The 24,663-nt window shown below is 29.6% G+C and overlaps 2 protein-coding genes across 2 annotated transcripts; both read left to right on the top strand.

The window, feature by feature from the left end:
* The first annotated feature begins 5,838 nt into the window (after window positions 1-5,838).
* LOC107625644 (small nuclear ribonucleoprotein SmD3b) lies at window positions 5,839-7,592 on the top strand. Its single transcript, XM_016328339.3, has 5 exons — window positions 5,839-6,298; window positions 6,473-6,525; window positions 6,634-6,700; window positions 6,778-6,834; window positions 7,292-7,592. Exons 1-5 carry the CDS (start codon window positions 6,140-6,142, stop codon window positions 7,349-7,351), a joined length of 396 nt encoding a protein of 131 aa, XP_016183825.1. The 5' UTR covers window positions 5,839-6,139; the 3' UTR covers window positions 7,352-7,592.
* Window positions 7,593-14,575: 6,983 nt separating this feature from the next.
* LOC107628448 (GDSL esterase/lipase At5g33370-like) lies at window positions 14,576-22,555 on the top strand. Its single transcript, XM_088504932.1, has 5 exons — window positions 14,576-14,982; window positions 15,306-15,433; window positions 15,986-16,228; window positions 20,291-20,543; window positions 21,918-22,555. The coding sequence occupies exons 1-5, from the start codon at window positions 14,691-14,693 to the stop codon at window positions 22,148-22,150; spliced, it is 1,149 nt and encodes a 382-aa protein (XP_088361058.1). The 5' UTR covers window positions 14,576-14,690; the 3' UTR covers window positions 22,151-22,555.
* Window positions 22,556-24,663: the final 2,108 nt, after the last annotated feature.

Raw genomic sequence — 24,663 nt, 5'->3', positions numbered from 1 at the left:
ATGTAAATATTTATACAAAAATTTAGATCAAATATACAAATCTTTTGTCATTTGCGATATTTAATGTTTTTTTTTTGTTATTTTTATTGAATTAATATAATCTTTTAAAGATTTTTATTTTTTATTTTTTTTTAAAATAGTAGGTTATATTTCATTAATTATTGAAAAATGAAATACAAAGATGTCCAAAAGCAGGACAGTATAATAAAAGGTGGGGATTTCCCAAAACAATATACTAAAGGTATTCATCCAACGATGCATGGTTGAAAAATGAAGAAAAATCTTAAAGAAGAAAGAATGATAAATCAAATTGAATGAAACTAAGAGTTTGCCTCATGGAGATGACGATCTAAACTAGGAGTTCTTTGGATTTCACGGAACAACTTGACCGAGCTTGCTAGAATGCCAGACGGCATTGAAGTAGAACCTTAAAAAATTAGCTGGTTGCGAGCTTTCCAGTAGTTCCAGCAAATGATGGCAAGCAATTGAGGATTACGGTCAGCATTCTTCAACGGGTTAAGCATCTCTGTTGATGCAGTCCACCATGTCCAAAAGTCGTTAGGACTCTGAGGGGGAAGACAGTCATGGAAATAACTCTGAGACCATACTTCTTTGATTCTAGAGCAATCGATCAAACAATGAGTGACTATTTCTGTTGCTTCATGACAGCAGGGGCATATTGACGATATAGATGGGATGCGGTGATGAATTTGAGCAAGCACCGGAAGCCGGCCATGGAGAGCTTTTCAGATAAATAGCTTAATTTTGTGAGGCAAGTTCAACTTCCATAGATCAATCCACGACTTTTTCTGCTGCATATAATTAGGGCAAAGCTCCAGAGGCGGATGGTAAAATAAATAGCCAATTCTGTAACTTGAAACTATATCATATTGCTTGGATTTGTTTAAATCCCATTGCAATTTGTCTCTACTATGCTGAATTTTAACTGACAAAATCCTGTCTGCAATGTCTTGGGGAAATCATTCTTGAATGAGATTCTGATTCCAATTCCTATCTTCGGTAATTAGATCTTTAACTCTTAGAACCAACTCAGAAATGCATGTATATTTGGCATGTCAGAAATCATTAAAGGATACGGGAGAGGCAGCCAAGAATCTTCAAAGGTTCGAATATTCTCTCTAGTACCCACAGCCCAGTTAAGACATTTTTCAATAATCTTCTGGCCTTCCAGTATGCTCCTCCATCCCCAAAGAGATTTAACACCCCCACCTGATTTCTCTAATTGATTAGAAATGACATTAAAATCACCCATTAACACAACTTTACCATCGAACTATTGAGTGACTGAAGTTAATTCAGCAAACTGAGTCATTTTATGTTGATCATTTGATTTGAGATAAACACCTAGAACACCATATAAATCATTAGAACCAGCTGTAAGAACTGATGCCGCAATAAAAAATTTACCTAAACGCAACCATCCCTCCATACTATTGCCAAACTCCCAGATAATCTATCCAGATCCACAATAAATCATTCCTTTTAAAGATTTTTATTATTTCAATCTTTTAAAATTATTTTTAATTGGTTTTAAAATAATTTAGTTATTTAATTTTATCTTATAAGACTTGGAAACTATATCAAGCATTACGTAAACAGTACTGAAGGTGAGACAAATCTTCAAATATCTATCTACTTTATTTCTGTGGGTTACATTCTTTTCTTTGATACGCCCGTAGGCCTTCGAATCATGCGTTACATTCTTTTCCAGTTTTCCTTGTTCTTATACTTTGTTCCCTTGGCTTAAAATAAAGGCATGATATCATGATATGCTCAACCACAAAAGAAAAGATTGGCGTGCTTTAATTTGTAATTGTTTCTTTTTTTAGGGTTGCATTTGGCATGCCTTTATTCTTTAAATCGGAAAGGAGCAATATGGTATATTTTGTAGGTGAGAAATGGGAAAAGCTAACCATTTGCTATCTTTATTGTCCACGACCTTTCAAGGTTTTGACTTGGTAATAATTATCTATTGTCTAATATCTAATTCTAATTGTAATTGTAATTTCCGTCCTACTAGAATAGTAATAATTAATAAAAATCATCCTTATTTTAAAAATAATAAACTACTAAAATAGTATCAAAAAATTATAATGCCGATAAAAATAATTTTAAAAGAGATGAATGATAAAATAATTTTAAAAATTTATTAAATTTTACGAAAATAACCAACCTTTTAAAAGAGTGCTCTTTAACCTCCTCGATCAACCATATTATGTATACATAAAAAATTAGTTACCAAATTAATTATTGGTATAAAATACATATAAAAATACAAAATAAATATTAAAAATAAATTAAACAATAAATATATTTATATATAAATATATAACAATTGATTTTTAACGTTTACATAACCTTCTTTATTCTTTTTAATTTTTTTTGCTCGGAATATATGTGCACTGACTTTGTATGCCATTATTATTTTAAGTCTCTATATTCATTCATTCAGTTCATTATTATACTTGAATAATAAAAATGCTAAATCTCTTTGTTCATCAACATGATCAGTTGTTAGAAATAAAGATTATGCCATTAAATAGAGAATTCATTTGCTTAATTTGGGAATTTTGATTTTTCATCTTGTAAATTTTTTTTTTTTTTATCTTGTGTGATTTTCTATTATCTTAGAGGAAGGGAATTGAATCCGGAGAAATCAAAGATAGCGAGGAAATAGATTTGGAACTAAAGACTAAAGAGAGATATAAAACTAGGAAAGGAGGGAGGACACTGGGGAATTGATTTGGAAAATTAGGGTTTATTTAGTTTTAAAATAATTAACAATGCCATAAACCTTAGTTTGTTCTCAAGGACGGATTTATGTATATTATTGTGGGGTAAGTGTTTTACTACTATTTAAAATTTTTTTGAGTGATATATGATAATAATTTTTATTAGTCTCTATAAATTATTAAATTTGATCTCATAATAATTTTTTATTTAACTTTTAGTACTTAATAATCAATTTTACAATTTATATTAGATGTCTACTAAAATGATTAATTCTCAATTTAAATGAGATTGGTGTAATTAAATTGGGTTAGTTTAGTGGTTAGCTCATCACTAGTTCGCTTAAATAAGTGTCGGATATTTGAATCCCGCCTTATGCATGCAACAATTATTGGCCAGCGACAAATTCTTAAAATAGAACTCAATACCGCAGTGGATTAGTCCTTGGCCGGTCAGGTTGGGGGATCGGAATACCGTGAGAAACCAAAAAAAAAAAAAAAACAGATTGATATTCTAGAAACAAAAAAAAAAGAGATTGATATTCTTTTTTAGAAATCGACTCAAAAGAGTATTATTTATTTTCTTTTAAAATTAGTTTTAATTATTTTAATAGTAACTACACTAATTGAAAAAAATTTTCAATTATAAATATCAATAAGAATTGACTTTTAATTAATTGTATGAAAAGTAAATTTTTAAATAATTATTTACTTTTATATATATATATATATAGAAAAAGAGACATTTTGATTATATTGTTAAAAAAATTCAATTTTTTTTAAAATATAAAATTTAAAAAATAAATTTTTAAATTATATATTATTATTTAAATTATTATTTTAATATTTAATTATAAACTAAATATTTTAAAAATTAATCATATTTTATAATAACAACATATAATTATAACAATAATTATATTATATGTACATTAAAAATAATAACCACATATATAAAATACGTTGAAATATAAAATATATATTAAAAATAAATTAAACAATATATATATTTATAAAAAAATATATAGTAGTTAGTAAATAATTTAATAATTAATTTTTATATAATATAATATTTTTATTATAAAAATTATTATTATATTATATATATTTTGTTTCTATTAACAAAGTTTTTTTGGATCCATCACTGTTTCTCATGTTAATGTTGAGCTCCATTATTCCAAAAAAAAAAGTTTGTCATGTTATTCATTCTATTAGTTATTTTATCGTTAGTGTATTTCTGTCGGGCATCAGAATTTTTTAAATATTATTTTAATAGTGTATTCAATGTGTAACTGAAATTTATGTAAGTAGTGTATTTTTTGTTACATTAAATCTTTACTCGCAGTCAAGGTCATATTTTTTTTTAAGAGTGACTTAAATAAAGACGCTGAAAATGTCTTTTTATAAAGATATTTTTTAATAATTCAAATTTAATACATATAATCGATTAAATTGTGTTATTTTTGTTAAAATTAGGCTAGACAAATTAATCTGACCCAAAAATGATAAATCAAATCTTGAATTGGTCTAAATTAATATTATTTTTTTATAAAAAATAACTATAATACCTATTATAGGAAATGACTAAAATACTTTATTATATATATTAATTTTGAGAATTCTAAATTTTAATCTTTTATTTTTTTATCGTAGGGTTAGGATTTAGAATTTTTAAAATATATATATATATATATATATATATATATATATATATATATATAATAAGAATATTTTAATCATTCTCTATAATAAGGATATTGTAGTCATTTTTTATAAAAAAATAATATTAATTTAGACCAATTCAAGATTTGATTCACCATTTTTTCGGTTAAATCAATTTGTCTAGCCTAATTTTGACAAAAATAACATGATTCAATCGATTATATATGTTAAATTTTAATTATTAAAAAACATCTTAAAAAAAACATTTTAGGCGTCTTTTATCTAAATGACTTCTTTTTCTTAATTCTTATATTCCAAACTAAACAACACAAAACAGGTGGACCTAATATATTGAAAATTTGAAATATAATAATGGTAATGACCAGCAAAATATAATAGGAAATATGTTAAGCCGTGTCAAAAAAATAAATAAATAAGTACATAAATCAACAAACGCTATATATATTAAGTCTAACAGTAACTGGCAAAAGATATTTCAGTGCCCGAAATGTGAAAAAACTTCCAAAGGCAGAGACGAAGGCATCAATTGCAACTTGGAACTTTGCAAATCAAAACATGTTGTTTCCTTCAGGAGCCAACAAATTGTTAATGCGTGAGTTCCCAATCAAACACAGCAATTGTTGAAGGATCATTGCATCGGTTGATTAGAATGTGACTCTTGAGTTGCTTAGGGCTATTAGATTCAGTGGTCCTCACTCCTCAACATGAGTTTTAATTAGCTGCAGTTGGCCCACTGCACGTCTGCACCAACATTTTATGAAAATTTTATTTTATCTTATCTATTTCACTATTTTCCTTGTTGCCTGTTGGTGCTAACTGCTAAGAGGATTTATGAAATTTGTTGTTTTTAAGAAGTTCTATTGTTGCAAATGAAACCACCCACGTGAGGAACTTTTTTGATTGTTTGACCCCAAATTTTGGTTGTTCTGCTTCTTCATACCAAGAGTAACTCAGGTTGATTCATGAACGAACTCGAACTGAGTTCGTTAATAACTCGATAAGTTTATTTATGAGTCTAAAAAGTTGAATGTGAACCTAAACTTAAACTCGTATATTAAACAAGTCGAATTGGAATTTGGATTTCGTTCATCACTTCAGTTGATTATAATTATATATTACTCATTATTAATATTTCTTTTTTGGAGTCAGATAATTGTTTAACTTGTTATGTTTTTTTTTGTGATCCTAGGTTATTTTTGGTTAACTTGTTACTTATTTTTGGTCATGATTAACTTGTAAGTTGTTACGTTAAGTTAATATAAATAGCTCTAGAAATTGGACCGGAGCTGATGGTCAAACCAATTTGATAAGAACCTGAGCCCAATTCGGTTGATTACCAGAACAATTGAAACAAGATGGTTCAACCCAATATATCATGACAAAAAAAAAAAAAACAATGTATTTTGCATCGGGACGAGCGCTTCGTTTTGGGTCAAAACAAAATCCCTAAAACCCAAAAGGAAACCCGAAACCCTAACTGGCTGAATTTCTCTCTACTCTCTTCGTCTTCATTCTTCAATTCTTCAATTCTTCTCGCTTCTCACTGTCACCGCGAAGCCCCGCTCACTGCCGCTTCGCCTCCTCCTCTCGCCGCCTTCTCCTCTTTGTATATTTTGAATTTGCGTAGTTGTTTATAATTATTGTGCACAGGGTCATCAAGTACATTACCTAGGGTTTTTCGTTGAAAGAGAGAGAAGAAGAAGAAGATGAGTAGAAGCTTGGGAATTCCAGTGAAGCTTCTTCACGAGGCTTCGGGTCACGTTGTCACCGTTGAGCTCAAAAGCGGAGAACTCTACCGTGGCAGCATGATTGAGTGTGAGGACAACTGGAACTGCCAACTCGAGAGTATCACTTACACTGCGAAGGTTCACATTTTTCCCCCAACTTCGCTATTTTTTTTCGAATCAATAATCTTATGCTCCGTTACTAACTTATTTGAAGAGATTTTTAATGTTATTGCAAATATTTTGCATAAAATGTGCTTCGTAATGTGAGTTGTTGCTGAATTTTTGACTGATGTTTTCTTTGACCTGCTTCAGGATGGAAGGACATCGCAACTTGAGCATGTGTTTATTCGAGGAAGCAAAGTTAGGTATGGATATTGGATGGATTGAATCTACTATATGTTGCTGCGTGTTTGAATGATATGTTAATTCTATTTTTTGAACTAAGGCAATTGATGAGATTTTTTTGGGGGCAGGTTTATGGTCATACCAGACATGCTTAAAAATGCTCCTATGTTTAAGCGCTTGGATGCAAGAATTAAGGTACATTTTATTTTTGCTTTTTGATTGAATACTTTGTTTGTTGTTATTGGCATTTTACACCTTTGAATCTCATGTAGGGCAAGGGTGCATCTCTGGGTGTTGGTAGAGGCCGAGCAGTTGCAATGCGAGCAAAGGTATTTTTCCTTTTCCTTTTTATAGATCTCACTCTCTTGCTATGTTTTGGATAGAGGGAAAGTTATGGGATTAAAATGGAATGGGGTGAATGGTGTTAGGTCTCATTGTTTGTATATTTTAAAATTAGGATAGGATAGGATAGAATGATATTGAATACAATCCTTTTTATCTTCCCTCCAATTTTAATGGAATCGAATGGAAGGTGAGACCATATAATTTAGATACATTCTTGGTCCACCCTTTCCCATTGTATGGCAATGGGATTTCTCCATACTTTATCTTGTGATATTCTAACAATGGAATGGAGAATCTATTACATTCTGTATTTTTGTTTTATTTCACCCCATATATTTCTATCACATTCTATTGTATTCAGTTATTTATTCTAAATTGTTGTAGTTGAAGGGCTTGTTGATTTAATACATGCGGTGTAACTGAAAATTGTTGCTTATGTAGGCTCAGGCTGCTGGCCGTGGAGCTGCACCTGGAAGGGGTGTACCACCTGTCCGCAGGTGATTGCCATTCGTATAGTCTCTCATTTGCCCTGGCTGTTGGATGTGATGTTTAAGCTTGTTGTTGAAGACTCATGTTATGAGAGAAACTCCAATAGAAATTACCTCTGAAGAATGTATTCCTAACAATTTTTCCTTCTAGGATAATTTTATATTATGTTAAATATTGAAACTTTCTGTTAGATGCCTGTTACTAGTGTGCTCTAAATAGAATCTATAAAATGGTTTGCTCTTTACCCTGTTCAGCACCAAGTCTTTTCATGCCATCTGATATGTGAATCGGGAACAATGTGTGTCTTTGAAGCCTCAAATTTTTCCGGTGTCTATGCTTGGTAGGACGGTGAAGGGGGAATGACCAGGAAGCGGATGACCCAATGCAATTAAAGTGTGTTTGGTCTTGGAAGCCTTATAGAGAAAGGGATTTAAATGGCATTGGATGGTCGGTGATGGTGTTCTTCCCTTGCCACTCAAAACTCAACTTCTTTTTACCCTCCAAAGTTCAATCCTTTCTTGCATAACGAAACAGAGGGTGGCATCCATCCTTATACTATTTCCCTTGCCTCTCCTTGCACCATTTTTAGTCGTCTCATTTCATGGTATTGTTGGCTCCCAAACACAGCCTCCGCATCCAAGTAGTGAGCGAGCTTGTCTTTGTCACTGATTTTTATTTTTTATTTTTTTTTCCATGTTGTATAGGCATAAGTTTCAAGACCATTATTAGTATCAATATCTCATTGACCGAATTCCTAATTCACTCCTAGCTCATTTCCCCATTACATTTGTAATGGTCATCTATTCTGTTTTGATTTCCATGACCTTATCTTCTACACACTTAGGATGCCATTAGGATTACTTCAGTTTGAGGAGCACCTACTGAAGCTGCGTTTAAGTTATTCTGATTTCTCTACCGGTTGCAAGTTAACAGACTCTGCCTAACCTACTTATCATATCTAACTCTGGCTTTTGCATCACCGGCCATGCCAAACTTCGTTGATACATCTTCAGAGCTTATTTTTTTCATTTTAATCTTCTCTTCCCCTGATGTATCACCAAGGGCTCCACCTGAACTCCAAGACATTTGTGATATATTGCAAACTGCTTTCGCCACATTAAGCTCATCTTCATATTATTCTTTCTCTACAGTCCAGTTGTCATCCAGTGATTACAATGCTTCATTTTAGAAGTCTTATTTGCATATTATTCTCCAATCCATGTAGCCTTCTTTGTTCATGTGATCTCACATAGTATATAGCGCCATGTTCCTTATCCGGCACGTGAATTACCCATTACCCATTTTTTAAATATCAGCTGATCAGCTGCTGTGAATTGTTAGGGAGAATTCAGAACTCACATCGAGTTGTTAGTGTTAACTTTAGGAATTCAGTTAAAATTATTAGTTCTTGGAGTTTGTGGCAAAAACTCACATCTTTGATATGGTTTGTGAAACGCAGAATTGTTTCACCTTGTGTCAAGGAAAGATGAAATTTGCCAAGTAGTTTTTCTTATTTTGATTCAAGATGAAGGGTCGACATTAATTTAGTTTGATTTACTAATTATTCATGTGATCTCTTTTTGATAATCAACAAGAACTTGTTACACTTCAGTTTAAGAAATAGCAAATACTGTTAGAGCTTGATTAAGGTGCTGCAGGGATCAATTATGTCTAAGTTTTCTATATAAGCCTGTATCACCGTATGCATGGTAACATGTATAAGGAGTTAAAGGAATTATCAGGTTCTTTGCTCTCATTAAAACAATATAAGTTTTATGCAAAGATTTGGTGGCTGAATCCGTTAATTGGATTTCTCAACAATATCTCATGCAAAATGAACAATTCGAATGCTCCATAAAATATCTTCCAGAATTGTGTATTTGACTTCCATCTTCTCCCCTCAAATATCTCCTGAAAATGATTCTTAAACATTAAAATTTTGAAGCATGGCAATGTGATTAAAATTTATGTTAGTGGACAATTATTTTTCACGCATTTAACAAATAAATACAATTTAACATTTTTAAGGGGAGTTATTAGTCGTTTAGTTGTGTAAATCGTTTGTGTTTTCTACAAAGCTAAAATCTCGTCATTTTCCAAAGCCTTCCCATAATGTTGAAAACCATAGAGATCTTCATATTTGGTTAGTGCTGGGGAAGAAAATGGGCCGAGCTAAGAGGAACATTGATTCAAGATTAACTCGTGTTTGACCCAAAAAAAAAAATACCAAGTTATAAAAATCACCATACATAAAAGATTTATCGCCTTCAGTAACCCATTCATCAGCAGCACATCTTTAAATGGAGTTTAGATTCGCGATGGATTAGTCCTTAACCTATTGAGTTGGAAAATATCGTGGGCAACTAAAAAACATTTAGAGAGAGAGAGAGAGGAAGGATTACATGTACATATATAATAGAGTAAAGTATTGTTTTTGTTCTCAATGTTTAGGGTAAATCCTAAAGTTGTTCCTAACGTTTAAATCGTCCTATTTTACTCCCTAACATTTCAAAATTAACTCAATGTTGTCCTGCCGTTAGGGATCTGTTAACAGAATTGATGGCGGGATAAAATTGAGACAATTTTGAAACATTAGGGACTTAAATAGGATGAAAATGTTGGGGACAAAAATAATACATAAAAATAAATTTTAATTTTATCCTTTAATAATATCAATCTTTTACTTTACATAGTTATTCAATTATTTTTTTAATCATATTTAAGTAAATTACTTAATCACATTATTTTTATTCTAAATACATTTATTTTTTTATAATTTTACTCTTAAAGATTTTTACTCATCATGAAATGTTTGTAGAATTACTAGAATCCCATTACTTTGTTGTATATGTATCATTTTTTTTCCATAAGTTTATGTACTAGTCATTCTACAAATATTTCATGATAAATAAAAAGCTTTAAAAGTAAAATTATAAAAAAATAAATTTATTTAGAATAAAAATAATGTGATTAAGTATAATTTACTTATATGTGATTAAAAAATAATTGAACAACAACTATGTACGGTAAAATTTGATATTTTTGAAGGATAAAACTAAACTTTATTTTTATATATCGTTTTTGTCCCTAACATTTTCGTCCTATTTAAGTTCTTAACGTTTCAAAATCGTCTCAATTTTGTCCTGCCGTCAATTCTGTTAACAGATCTCTAACGGCAGAATAACATTGAGTCAATTTTAAAACGTTAGGGACTTAAATAGGACGATTTAAACATTAAAGACAATTTTAAAACTTACCCCAAACATTGAGGACAAAAACGATACTTTAGTCTATATAATACTACATGAAAAAAATTAGTTAATAATGTTGAATGATTGATAAATAGGAACATATGAACAAAATTAGTTAATAATATTGAATGATAAATGATCTGGTGCAAAGAGTGTAATAGTACCTTCTCTTGGTCTTAAAATAAAATGACATAAACAGAATTTCTATTGTCTTTTAACCTTAAAGAAGCACTAAAAATTTTATTTGTTTTTTATTTTTTTAAAATTTTTATTGTTGGTTAAAATTACAAAATGTATTTTTTCTAGTAATTCTTATAAATTGCAAAAAAATTTATACCTTAGTTAATTAGCTAGTTAGATTATAATAACGTAGGTTAAATTAATAGTTAATATTAACTACAATAAATTAATCCATTTTATCTAATAATTATTAAACATGTTAAAAGAGGATAATTTATCTTTTATTTTAAAGAGTTAGGTAGAATTCTTTTATAAACCATATATAGTAGAACTGTCCCTATATACAAACCCTATATCTGGTACTTACTTTGGGAGTATTTTAATTCTTCCTTTGAACCAAAAAAGAATTAGTATTAGTACCAAAGTGCGGTTCAACATGGTGGTTTATCATTCGTTAACCAAATATTGAATGTCGAAAGTTCGATCTTCGTCATGGACATGGTTACTCAAGTCGTGAAGCCAAAAAAAAGTATATCATATGCTTGTATACGATCTTGGCAGGGTTTGTCCCCATATAGTTAATGATCCACTTCAATGCATCATTCAACTTTGTGAGGTGAATTCGTCCCTATCTCTAATTACAAAGCAAGTAATAGCTTGAACCACCATGTGGGGCATTAGTACTTGCATGAGTAAATTCTTGACATACAGCAAAGTAGAAAAATAATAACTATGGTGTCTATGTGACAGCATAGACGAGCAAGTATTAGACATCAGGATGGTAAACGAACAGCTAGCCGTGGGCCATGTAACATTTAAAACACAGTAATTTTAATCACTATTTTGTTGAGAGTGTGGAATCACTATGAATCTCTAGCAGCTAGTAGGTCCTTTATTTATTTATATTTATTTTTATTTTTTAAATGTTCGTTTCATATCAAAGGATTTATTATTGTTGTTGTGGTTGTTGTTTAGAGTCATGATATATAGTTTTTAAAGTGCACGATAAGAATATTTTAAACTAAAATTTGAAGCTGGACTAGATTAAATTTAATTTCTAATATTTATATATTAGCCTATTTTTAGTTATATAGAATTTAATTTTAACATATTATCAAAATAAAATTGTTAACATCATTAAATTATTAATATATTAGTATATAATTCAAAGTTTTCATTACTTTAATATATCCTTTAGCATTTTCGTGTTAGATAGATAATCTTAGGAGATTTTTTATTATCGATGGTCAATCTTTTAGCTCTTAAGAATTTGGTCTGTTTGTAAAAAGATTTTGCCCTGCCTTGCTCATTTATCAAATTTGCTACACCCAAGTAATATGTTATCAAAGTCCAACTAAATATATTCCATACCAATAAAAATCACTCTTGTTAAAAAGAACATGATTATACGCACGCACATCATTCTTTCAACTAAGTCATTTATGTTTACGTGCTACGTTATCATTGTCTCCTCCTCCTCCTCCTCCTCTTCTTTTTCGCGTGTTTTCATAACGAATCCAAATGCATATTAATTCACTAAAAAATGAACCAAATTACATAACAATTGCGATACAATTAACTCAAAAATGTACCAAAATGATTGCGACACATAAACTCAGTTAAAAAACAAGCACATAAACAAGACTGAATCATGAACAAAAACACATCCAAAATCAATTTTGGATCAGATAACGTCATTAATATGTTTTTTCTTTTTTTTTGATATTTTCTTTTCTTTTTTTTAGTTTTATTCTTCTCAAGAGAGTAAATAAAAAAGAATTTTGAGAAAATAAAATAAGAAAGTGAAAATGAAAAAGGAAAAAATGAAAAAGAAGAAAAAAAAAGCAGTAGAAGATGAGGAGAAAGAGTTTTGAATTGTGCAGGACAACGAGTCCAAATGCACCTTAATTCACTTAGAAATGAACCGAAATTACATAATGGATTGCGACACAATTAACTCAGTTTGAAAACAATCATACAAACAAGACTGAATCACGAATAAAAATACAACGAAAATTAATTTTGGATCAGATAACATCATCAACATGGCAAAAATTCAACAATAACAATAACGATAACAATAACAATGACGATAACGATAACAACGATATGTACAAGAAGAAAATGATGATAACGATAATGATGATGATTATGATGATAATGCTAATAAAGGAGAAGGAGAAGAAAAAATAAAGAAAAGAAGAAATTCAAATGAAAAAAGAAAGAGGATGAAATGGTGGTGGTATTGGTGATGATGATAACGAAAGAGAAATATAACGAAGTGACGGCACACGCGTGAATTTAAGAAGAAAAAGTGATGGCAGACGCGTGAATTTAAAATATTTGATTAAACTTGATTAGGAATATGACTTAAATATAGAATTTTATTACTCATTTATATAGGGTTAATACTCAAATTCGTTTTTAAAAATTAATTTAATTTTTAAAGTAGTCTCTACAAATTTTTGTTAACCATAATAATTCATAAAACATATAACTAAAAATCAAGTCGGTCTCTCTTTTCGATAAATGATAATGTGTCACCCAAAATGAATCTATGAACACGGGGCAAGTGTCCCATTGCATTTTGAAAATTTTTTTTGTAATATATAACAATAATATTTATTAAAATTTATTATATTATTAAATTTATAAATAATATTATACATCTAAGTTTGTTTGTTATTTAAATTTAATTAAGTTAATTTAATATAACAAAAATTAATTATAATTAATATTATTTTAAATTTTATTGATTAATTTAATTGGACTCAATTTATAAAAAATTTAAATGTGTAATATTATTCTAAATTTATTTTGTTTTTGTCAAAATTTATTAGATTTGTCACAACATATTATGCTAATTGTCATATGACATAATTAGGGGTGCACATGAGTCGGGTGAAGCAGGGTTTAATGTGACCTAGACCCGACCTAAAATATACACCGGGTTTATTTATTAGACTCGAACTCGACCCTAGACCCGATGAAACCAATACACTTTCGGGCCACAATTATATCGGGTGAAAACCGGGCCGTTAACATTACATTACGTTGATACCTTCTTGTAAGCTAGCATGTAAAAATATCCAAATTTTCAAGACTCCAACCATTATTTAACATGGTAAAATTCACTTAGAAAAATATAACAAGAACCAACCCTTCTTCAAAATTAAAGCATAACCACAATCAATACTAAAGTATAACCACAATCAATACTAATATTGTCTAATAATACCAAATATTTAAATCAATACAAATAACACAATATTATGCATTAGTCTAAGTCTTATGCATTCTAAACATAAAACATTAACTTATAGTCTTATAATGACTAATAACACAAAATATTAATTTTGTATGATGACCGGGTCACCGGGCCGACTTTGGGTGACCCGAGCTATGGCCAAGACCCGACCCGAAATAATGACCGGGTCTATATTTGAGATCCTTATCCGGTCCTAAACCCGATGAAATCACACCAAATTAGTCCCAAAAATGTTCGGGACAGGGCTGGACCTTCGAATCGGGCCGGGTCTGTGCACCCCTAGACATAATGATATGACAGATTAATATTATGTGTCATAGAATGATTAGTTAACTAATTATAATCATAAATACAACAATCAATTATTCTGTGATAGGTAACATTAACCGCAAAAAAAAAAAAAAAAAATACAATAGTTGATGAGCAATAAATTAAACACCCCGCCAAACAAACAAGATTGCAATAGTTGATGAGCACACACCTATATATAGTACCTTAACTTTCTCATTCAGACGCAGAATATTTGGTAAGGGGACGATCAACATTTTTATTCATCAATATCATTATTATATTATTATTATTATTATTATTATTATTATTATTATTATTATTATTATTCTTGTAAACACATAAACACACTCCTACATCTCCAATGGAAGAACACAACACAATAACAAAAAGGAACAACGTTGTTTCTTCTTCTTCTTCATCTATGTTGGTATTGATTATTTGTTCTGTTTTGATACATTGGAGCATTGTTCATACTCCACAAGCTGAAGCAGCAAGAGCGTTCTTCGTTTTCGGGGATTCGCTTGTTGACAATGGCAACAACAACTTCTTAGCAACCACAGCTCGTGCTGACTCATACCCTTATGGCATTGACTCTCCTTCTCATAGAGCCTCTGGTCGTTTCTCCAATGGCCTCAACATGCCTGATCTTATCAGTTACGTTCTCATATTAATTTTATATTACTCCATTAAACAAATCTTTTATGCTATTTTAATATACGAGGAAGAGTATTTTGGGAAAAAGAAAAATAGTCACTAAATACCAATCCTATTTTGTCAGAATTATCTAACTTTTGAATCAACTTATAAGACTTTACAGGTTTATTTTAAATTTTGAAGTTTAATTACTACATAGCTTAAATTAGGTACTTTCAGTGTTAAGGCTTCATTTGTTTGTTGTGCATGCTTTAATTTCATTCTTGTTTTGTTTTGAAACATTTTAACAGGGTATAAGTTTTTTATGCATAAATGTATGCAGGTGAGAAAATAGGGTCTGAACCCACATTGCCATATTTGAGTCCGGAGCTTGATGGAGAGAGGTTACTTATTGGTGCCAACTTTGCTTCAGCTGGGATAGGAATTCTCAATGACACTGGAATCCAGTTTGTAAGTTGTACTCTACAATATTTTTTTGTGCTTACAATTATTTATTATGAATCATGATACTTGATACATATATATGATTTTACTGATAAATAGCCCTTTTATATTATTAATCTAGAAAAGTTTTTTTATAAAAATAATTTTAATATGTATTAGTAGCTAAACTCAATATATATATATGAAAAATGTTGGGTGATTAATATTTGTCTCTAACATTTGTCTTATATTTAAATCAATACTAATCATTTTTTTCTATTTTAAATTGTTGACTCCTAATATTTCTACATATTCTCACATGATATATAGTATATAAAATCCAGACACTGTGCAAGTGTTACAAATTTCAATGAGTAGATATTGTGCCATAAATAGAAAGGTTGCAGACAAAGTTAATAGTAATAAAATATTTCTTTTTTTTTTCTCTCAAATTATGACTGCTATAGTACCAAATACCAATGTACCATGAATTGATCAGTATTCACTATTCAGTACTGATATATTTGCTCATCTTTAATTTCCCCATTTTTTAGTTGATTTTGAATTTGTGTATTACAGATAAACATAATACGAATTAGAGAGCAATTAGAGTACTTTAAGCAGTATCAAAGAAGGGTGGCAGCACTAATTGGAGAGCAAGAAACTCAAGATTTAGTGAACCAAGCATTGGTGCTTATAACATTAGGGGGCAATGATTTTGTGAACAACTATTACTTGGTTCCTTTCTCTGCAAGATCTCGAGAATTTGCTCTTCCTGATTACGTTGTCTTCCTCATTTCTGAGTATCGCAAAATTCTTGAGGTATGCCTGCTTCTCCTTCTATCTATCTAGCTAGCTCCAGTAAATATCTGAATTGATCTCTGAAAAATAATTAATTAGACACCTTAATAATTTATTGTTTTAAAATGATATTTTTTAAAAATGTAATTATTTTATAATAAATTTGTTAATAATTTATTTGTCTAATATAAATATTAAAAATTTTATTAAAATAAATAAATGAATTAATTTGTCTGACAAAAATAATTTTTAAAAAATATAATAAAAGTTTATTGAAAATCAATTTAAGGGTTTCCTCTCTATGTCTTCTTGCTTGTTCTTACAGGCCCGGGAAGAATGTTCCCTCTTTTTCTTCTTCAAAGATTAATATTATTGGTGTAAATAGTTAAGTAATATATATTTTATAAAATTTATTCATAACATTTTTATTTCTTTTTTACTACTCTTCTTTTTCTTAACAATAATGATACAATTGAAAAGAAAATTAGTATCGTCTAATTCTAATTTTTTTAAAAAAAATCACATTTTGTTATAAAATATAAAATATAATTTTGGAAAATTATTATTTCAGATTTATATAGCATCATTTATTGGATGTCCAAAATCTGAACAAATATTACACTAGAATCCGTACGTATAATTCAAAAAATACACAAGTAGAGTATATATGTAGCACAACAATTCCATAAAAAGGCAAATATATATTTTTTTTTTTGGAAATTAAGGAAAATATTTTTTGTTGTAAGTAATTAATATGATAGAGATGTAGGTTTTATAAGGCAATGGATGGGAGTTATAACGGGACAGGAATGGTTGTTGAAACCAGCGGTCATTGGGCCGATTTATTAAAATTCACATGAATTCCATCATCAATATTCATCTCCTAATTAAGATAGTGAGTAAGCCGTATTGTACGTTCATCAGAATCAATACTCTCTTTCTTCTTTATACGTACTTGAATTTAAGGCACTTGCTATTATATTGCTGTGTGCTGTAACATTCAAGGTGGGGGTAAGGTTGGTCAATGCAGAAATTACTTAAAGAAGGTTAGATATTTCTGAAGTGTGCAAGTTTCATAAGCCAATGAATTTTGAGATGCTTCAACATATACTAACATAGAAAATGAAAGGAAAAGGTGAGAAAATGAGTTCCAATACCTCAAAGAAGGGCAAGAAGAGAAGGTAGTTGAAATTATGGTGAAATAATGTTATGACCTTGATATCATATGTAAAATAGAAAAAGGGAGTTGAGTATATATATAAGCGGACTTAGAAAATGTAGAGGCCTTAATTTATTCTCTCCTAAAGTCAAGAATAGCGGTCTAACAGTTTTGGAAGTGCTCCACACCTATGAAGCACTTCCTCTAATCTAAGGGAAATATATATATAAGCGGGCTTAGAAAATATAAAGGCCTTAGTTTATTTCCTCCTAAAATCAAGAATAGCGGTCTAACAGTTTCGGAAGTGCTCCACACCTGTGAAGCACTTCAACAGTTTCGGAAGTGTTCCACACCTATGAAGCACTTCCTCCAATCTAAGAAAAAGGGAGAGCCGATGCCCCTACGCTTTTTAGGTACTTTGGGGGCGGCACTCCTACCAGAGAGAAGGAACTATAATCGACACTTTTTCATACCCGTGAGTAAGTGTCTTACTTTCAAGAGTTATGTAGTCAAGTCAAGTCAAAAAAAGGACTTAACTTATATTGCTCGGGAATCCCACCTCGAATTCCCTCACTAGAGGAAGGTCTATCGTTTGGGAACTCCATCCAGACTTCTCTCACTAGAGAAATTTTTTTGCGAGACTATTACACCTACTCCAGATTTTCTTCGGGGATTAACGCCAATATCACTCTTGTCCCTTACCCAGGAGTCACGAGCTACTCGAAAAGAAATGGCATATGTGATTGTAGAAATCTTTCTCGATCAGCATCACGCACATGGTGAGGAACCATCCATACCTGCAAAATCAGTATTGAATTCCTCTAGGGATTTGAGTTTGAAAAAGTCAGTATCCATTATGAAGGTTGAAAACCAATAATCCTAGGTGAGTTAGAACCCCACCTGACGAAGGCCCCTATTTTCCGTGTCCATATTGAGAAAGGACAAGAAGACTGCAATTAGAATGTACGAACAGAATACTGAGTTGCTTACGCCTTTCTGTCGAATGAGAAGTTGTAACTTTATGCAGCACGCCTGTAACTGACGTCTTCTCCATACCCTGGTGAATACTGTATGCCCCGGCTTGACTAATGTCAAATTCAAAACCGGTACATACAGTACCAAAGGAGGTGAGATAGAGGGAGCTAGCCCTCGAAAAGTTCTAAAATAATTAATAAAATACTCTTCCGGAGACCTTTATAGAGAGTTATACTAGGAGTTGGGTAATCTTTAATGGGTTACCCTCTATAATATTATAGCTCCTATTTGTCCTCTATAAAATAGGAGTATACAGCAAGGATACTACAGTAGTATTCCTATAAAAAGTCCTCTTTTCACATAATTTGGTAAAAAAAGTCGAAAATTAAAATATTGTATAATTAAATATAATATTATATATTTAGTAATATATATAATCATGATTAATATTTTTTATTAAAAAATTTTAATAAGTATTTATTATATAAAAAATTATCTTCGTTCTTATAAATTTTATTTTTTATTTTGAATTTAATAAAATATAAAAATTATCTATTTTTAATTAATTTATTTTTTTGAGTATTATTATGATAATAAATTATATTTTTATGCTTCATATCATAAAAAACATACTATAAAATAATATAAATAAATTATTCTAATAACGTCGTTATATATGCGTTTAAAACATATTCGTAAATAAAATATATAAAATATAATCATTTTAATAAATTTATTTAATATGTTATAATTTTTATATCATGAAAAAAATTTAAAATAATTTATTTTTTGTATGTACTATAATATATAAAATTTTTTTTAGTTATTATAAATATTAAAATATTTTTATATGATAATAAATGTGAAAATTAAAAAAAAATTTGAAAAGAGAAAAAAATTTAAATGTTTAAGAATTTAGAAATTTATTTAATTAAAAAGTGATTGACAATATCAATTTAAGGATTGTTACTTATTTTTCAGTTTAATAATTTTATTATTTATATAAAATAATTATTTATTCTATTTTAATAAAAAATAAAATTATGTAATCTATAATAATTGTATATAGTTAAAATTATTAACTTTTATTTAAAAAAGTTGGGGGAGGAGGGTCTCTCTCTATCTATCTATATATATATATATATATATATATATATATATATAATTAATTAATTAATTAATTTAGTTAATTTATATTTTAAGAATATATTTTAAAATATAACAATAAAAAATTATAAATTTTTTATATATTTAATATATTTAAAATATTATAAAAAATGTTTTATTTTTAATAAATTTTAGTAAATTTTTTATTTTTATAATATTTTTAAATTGTGTTTTCAAAGTATAAGTTAATAAGATTCATATATACATATAAAATATATATGTTATTTAATTTATTTTTAATATATATTTTATATAAATAATTACTTTTTTTACATACATAACATAGCTAGTTGATATATACACATTCGTAGAACAAAGAAATTAAAGTATTAGAGACGCTGTATTAACAGAGCAGTTAACTAATAATAATTAATAATGTATTAACTAGTGGCTAGTCTTTATTTATTTAACTAACAGAATAATATCTTTAATTAATGTATATACTATAAGTCTTTAATTAAAGATTAGTAAAGATAACAAACGAATCAAAATTTATTGGACGGACTCATTTAATTTGCCAAAAAAAATAGGTTAGACTAAAATTTTGAGTTTATTTAAATATATTACATATATCATTTTAAATATTTATATATAAAATTATAAATATTAAATTAAATAAAATAATTTTAATTATTATCGATAATTATTTTTATTTACAACTTAGCACGAAATTAAGTACGAGGTGAAAACTCAAGAACTGAATTGATTAGTATTTCTAGGTTGGAATACCTGTGATTGCATTGTAAGTTGTAATGTTGAATGAAATAGATGAATTTGTGCAGAGCCTGTATGAATTGGGAGCAAGAAGAGTTCTGGTGACAGGAACAGGGCCATTAGGATGTGTTCCTGCAGAATTGGCCCTTCACAGTAGAAATGGAGAATGTGCGGTTCAGCTTCAAGCCGCTGTTAACTTGTTCAACCCTCAATTGGTCCAATTGATCAACCAACTCAACTCTCAAATTGGATCCAATGTTTTTATTTCTGCAAATGCCTTCACTATGCACTTGGATTTCGTTAATAATCCACAGGAATACGGTATGTGTGTGTTTCTTAACCAATCATCTGGTTTTATTGCTTATCTTCTTCATCATTTAATTTAATTAATTTGCAAAATTGTCTTAGATAATTTAATCCAAATTCCAATAGTTCAATTAGGATTAAAGACAAAATGAAAATTTTCAAAATAATTTAAGAGTGACATACTTGACATATATTGCATTTGCCATGCTTAGCTTACATATATATTATAGGGAGAAATTTTTATGTGAGAATTTCTTGTGTTAATAATCATGTTTTATACTCCTTAAAATATATGGAAAAAAAAAATAAGAAGATAATTTTCATGTCTAAAATTAAACAAGAATTTAGCCAAAAAATAAATAAAAACCAAGAGTTTCCCTCCCAAATATATAACTAGATTAGGATCAAACACTTTTAAAGTAAAAAAGTTAACAAAACAATAAAAAAAAAAGTCTAATAATGATCTTTAATTTGAATTAAAATAGTAAAATTTAGATATGATAAAAATTATAAATTCAACAATAATTAATTTATTATTTTATAATTCTTTTCATTCTAGAGATTTTTTACAATTAGGTTAAATTGGCATGAGAAATTGACCTTTTAATTTGGACCACTTTGTAATCTGTATAGTTGACGTATCAAAGGAAAGGATTGATGACTTACCCATGCATGCATTGTGTCTCAGTACAGTGAAGCCAGAATTAATGGCATGCCAGTCACTTAATATGGATGGTTATTGGCTTTGGCTTTCCACGTATACAACAGATATAATTATGAGTAAAGGATAAACAGGTCACTGATCTTTTTTTTTTTTTGCGGATATTTTTGTCTTTAAAGAAGAGAAAATATATTTAAGTCCCTCACTCTTGAAAAACGTGGACATTTCAATCCTTTCGTTAAATTCAGGCGGTTGAACTGGACCGAAAAAGTCTGACCTGGCAGAGGTGGTGTTGACCTGGCCGTTATGGAGCCCACGTGACAGTGAGCTTTTCGAAACAGGACATTAAGTCCCCGGAGACAAAAAGCTCACTGCCATGTGGGCTCCGTAATGGCCAGGTCAGCGCACCTCTGCCAGGTCAGACTTTTTCGTCCAGTCCAACCGTCTGAATTCAACGGAATGGTTGAAATGTCTACGTTTTTTGGGGATGAGGGACTTGAATGTATTTTTTCTTCTTTGAGGACGAAAATGTTCGTAAAAAAAAGGTTAGAGACCTATTTGTTCTTTACTCGTTATTTAATGAGATGTATATGAAATTTAAATTATTTTTTTTACTTTAGTAAATTGTAACTATTTAAATTGAGTAATTCGGTGCGTGAAGCACATGCATGGTTATGGTTTGTATCTATATATTTAGAAGCATTGAACACGTTATTAAATGTGTGCAGGATTTGTAACATCAAAAGTAGCATGTTGTGGTCAAGGAGCATACAATGGAATAGGGCTATGCACACCAGCTTCAAACTTGTGTCCAAACAGAGACCTCTTTGCATTTTGGGATCCCTTCCATCCCTCAGAGAAAGCTAATAGATTGATCGTAGACAAATTCATGACTGGATCCACTGAATACATGAGCCCCATGAACCTTAGCACAATTATGGAGTTAGATTCTAGGATCTAATTTATTAATAAATAATAATCAATGCCTTAATTTATGTGGGTTCGTTAGGGAGTAAAGTTCAATTTTGTATTGTGATTATAAGTATGATTTAGTTTAGTTTCTTATTTTTTCGAAACAGTTAATTTAGTCATTGAGATTACATTTCTTGATTCAATTTAATTTTTGTGGAGTTTCATGAAATTGAATTGAATTATATAAGAAAGTGTAGTTTCATAGACTAAATTAATAAAAAAAAAACTAACTAAATTAAGTCATACTTATAATCTTGAGAACAAAATTGAATATCTATTCCTTCCTTTTGTCGTGTTTGGAGTGTTCACAATGCGAAATACATTGCATTATTGTTGGATGTTGAAGCCTTTATAGTTAACTAGGATCAATTGAGTCTATAGTTGTTATAGCAATCTCGTGGGTGTGACCTAATAGCTCAATATTATCTTGTTCTTTAACCAAGATGTTTGAAGTTTTTTTTTTTTTTCAAATGAATTTGACAATTTTAAATTTTAGGTATTTAATTACAAACTCACGCACAACTATACACGTACAATTTGATAGATTCTTATATTCTATTATATGTGCTAAACTCATATTTCAAACCTGAGTGCAGCTGCATAAAAACCAACAAATCTGCTATTTGTGACAAACCTACCTGCAAGATATTTGAAATTTAAATTTTGTTTTTAGAAAGTATTCAATGGCCAACCATTTGCTTATAAGTAAAAAATTTCAAGAAAATAATTAGTTACTAATAATATATTTGACCACGGTTCTTACTTAACCAAAAAATAGTTGTTGTGTTACCGTTATTGTTAGAATTTAGAGACAACTATTTTAAAATGTAATCTATGTATACAATAACAAACTACTTAAAAGTTAGTGGCATGCTTCGGAGCCTTTGATGTTGGCGAGGGGGTGGCTTGAAGGGCCCTCAATATGCTGTTAAGGATGGAATACCAAGGACGGGTGAAAGAATAAAGAGAAAGGAAAGAGGAGGTATCACAGTACAATAAAAAAAATTGGGATGGATAAAAGTACACATTAAAAATTATTTTTAATGAATAAAATGTCATATTTTTATAGTAAGGATTTGATATTTATGAATCTTTATATGTATTTTTGTTATCAAAAATAATATTTAAAGTGTATTTTGATATTTACGAATCTTGTGTATTTTTGACTATTTTAAATTTTTTTATATGTATTTTTGTCTATTTATTTAATTGTAGCTGTTTGTTTCCTAAAAATAAAAAATGTCTTTCTATTTTTAAAATTTTTAAGAATTTTGAGAATGTTTTTGAAATTTGTTTTTATACAGGACTAGAAACCAATAGTCTAAAAACTTAATGAGTCTACTTAATTATCACATTTAGTCCTTAGAAATTGCCTAAAAATAGCAGTTATATGATCACAAATTCTAAACCCTTGTACGACACCTGAAATTTTTAACTTGAATTGATAACACCTGAAGAATTTTCATAGTAACATGAAAAAGATCAGTACTATAAATTGGCTGGATGAATTTCTAACTACAACCTGGTGAATATGAAAATGGACATTCAAAAAATTTATAAAAAAGCATACAACAAGAGAAATCTAATAATATAACATTGAAAAAGAAATTAAAAAATATTCATATAAAATGACATCTTCTCTAAAAAAGTGGGACAAGCTAAACACTGATGGAGCATGAAAAATCACAAAGAACAAAGTTGAGAGTGGAGTTTAATCAAAACATACCTAGATGAGTGGATCGGAAAATTTATGGTAAATTTGGAACACTGTAGTGTGGAAGAGACATAGCTTTGGGGCGTTCTTTATGGTTTGAGCTTGGTGTGACAGTTGGAAATGTGTGGAGTTTTGGTAGAGATGAATTTAGAATTTGGATATAAGAACATAACAAGGCCTATAACCTACAACAGTAGCCACAACACCATCCTTAGAGGTATCGAGAGCTTGACAAAGAAATTATGGAAAATTAAATTCCAACATACTTACAGAGAAGCTAACATTTGTGTTGACTAGATTGCTAAAAGCAGCATTCATAAGGAACCAGGATTTCACTTTGTCAATCAATCCTTGGAGGAACTCAAAGTCTTCCTGAGTGATGATGCTAAAGGGGTTTCAATACCCCATATTGTACTTGATGTTTTTTTTGGACGGAGTTCGGGTAAAAAACCACCCGAACTAAGACCCAACCTGACACCAATACAACCATTCCTATCACTATCCAGTTTGACTATCCCAAAGCATGTTTCCTTCCCTGTAACGCTATTTTAAATTAAAACCCATTAGCATTATTGCACACGGGCAAATGAAGAGATGATGGAGATTTGACATAGAGAGAGATCTTGGAAGGAGTTCTTCACAGAAACCAGACTCGATTATGAAAGGAACTACTGCTACACCAGACTGAGTGATGCTGCGAGGTTGGAGCCAGAAACTTCCTTTCTTGGCGACGGCAAACCAAATAAAAAGGGAGACGCATATAGAGCTGCCGCCAGCGAAGGTTGCAA

The sequence above is a fragment of the Arachis ipaensis genome, chromosome B2 (genome assembly GCF_059453495.1).
Source record: "Arachis ipaensis isolate K30076 ecotype BB chromosome B2, ASM5945349v1, whole genome shotgun sequence".
NCBI classification, from domain to species: domain Eukaryota; kingdom Viridiplantae; phylum Streptophyta; class Magnoliopsida; order Fabales; family Fabaceae; genus Arachis; species Arachis ipaensis.
Note: the sequence above shows the minus strand (reverse complement) of the source record. Positions and strands in the feature narration are given on the sequence as shown.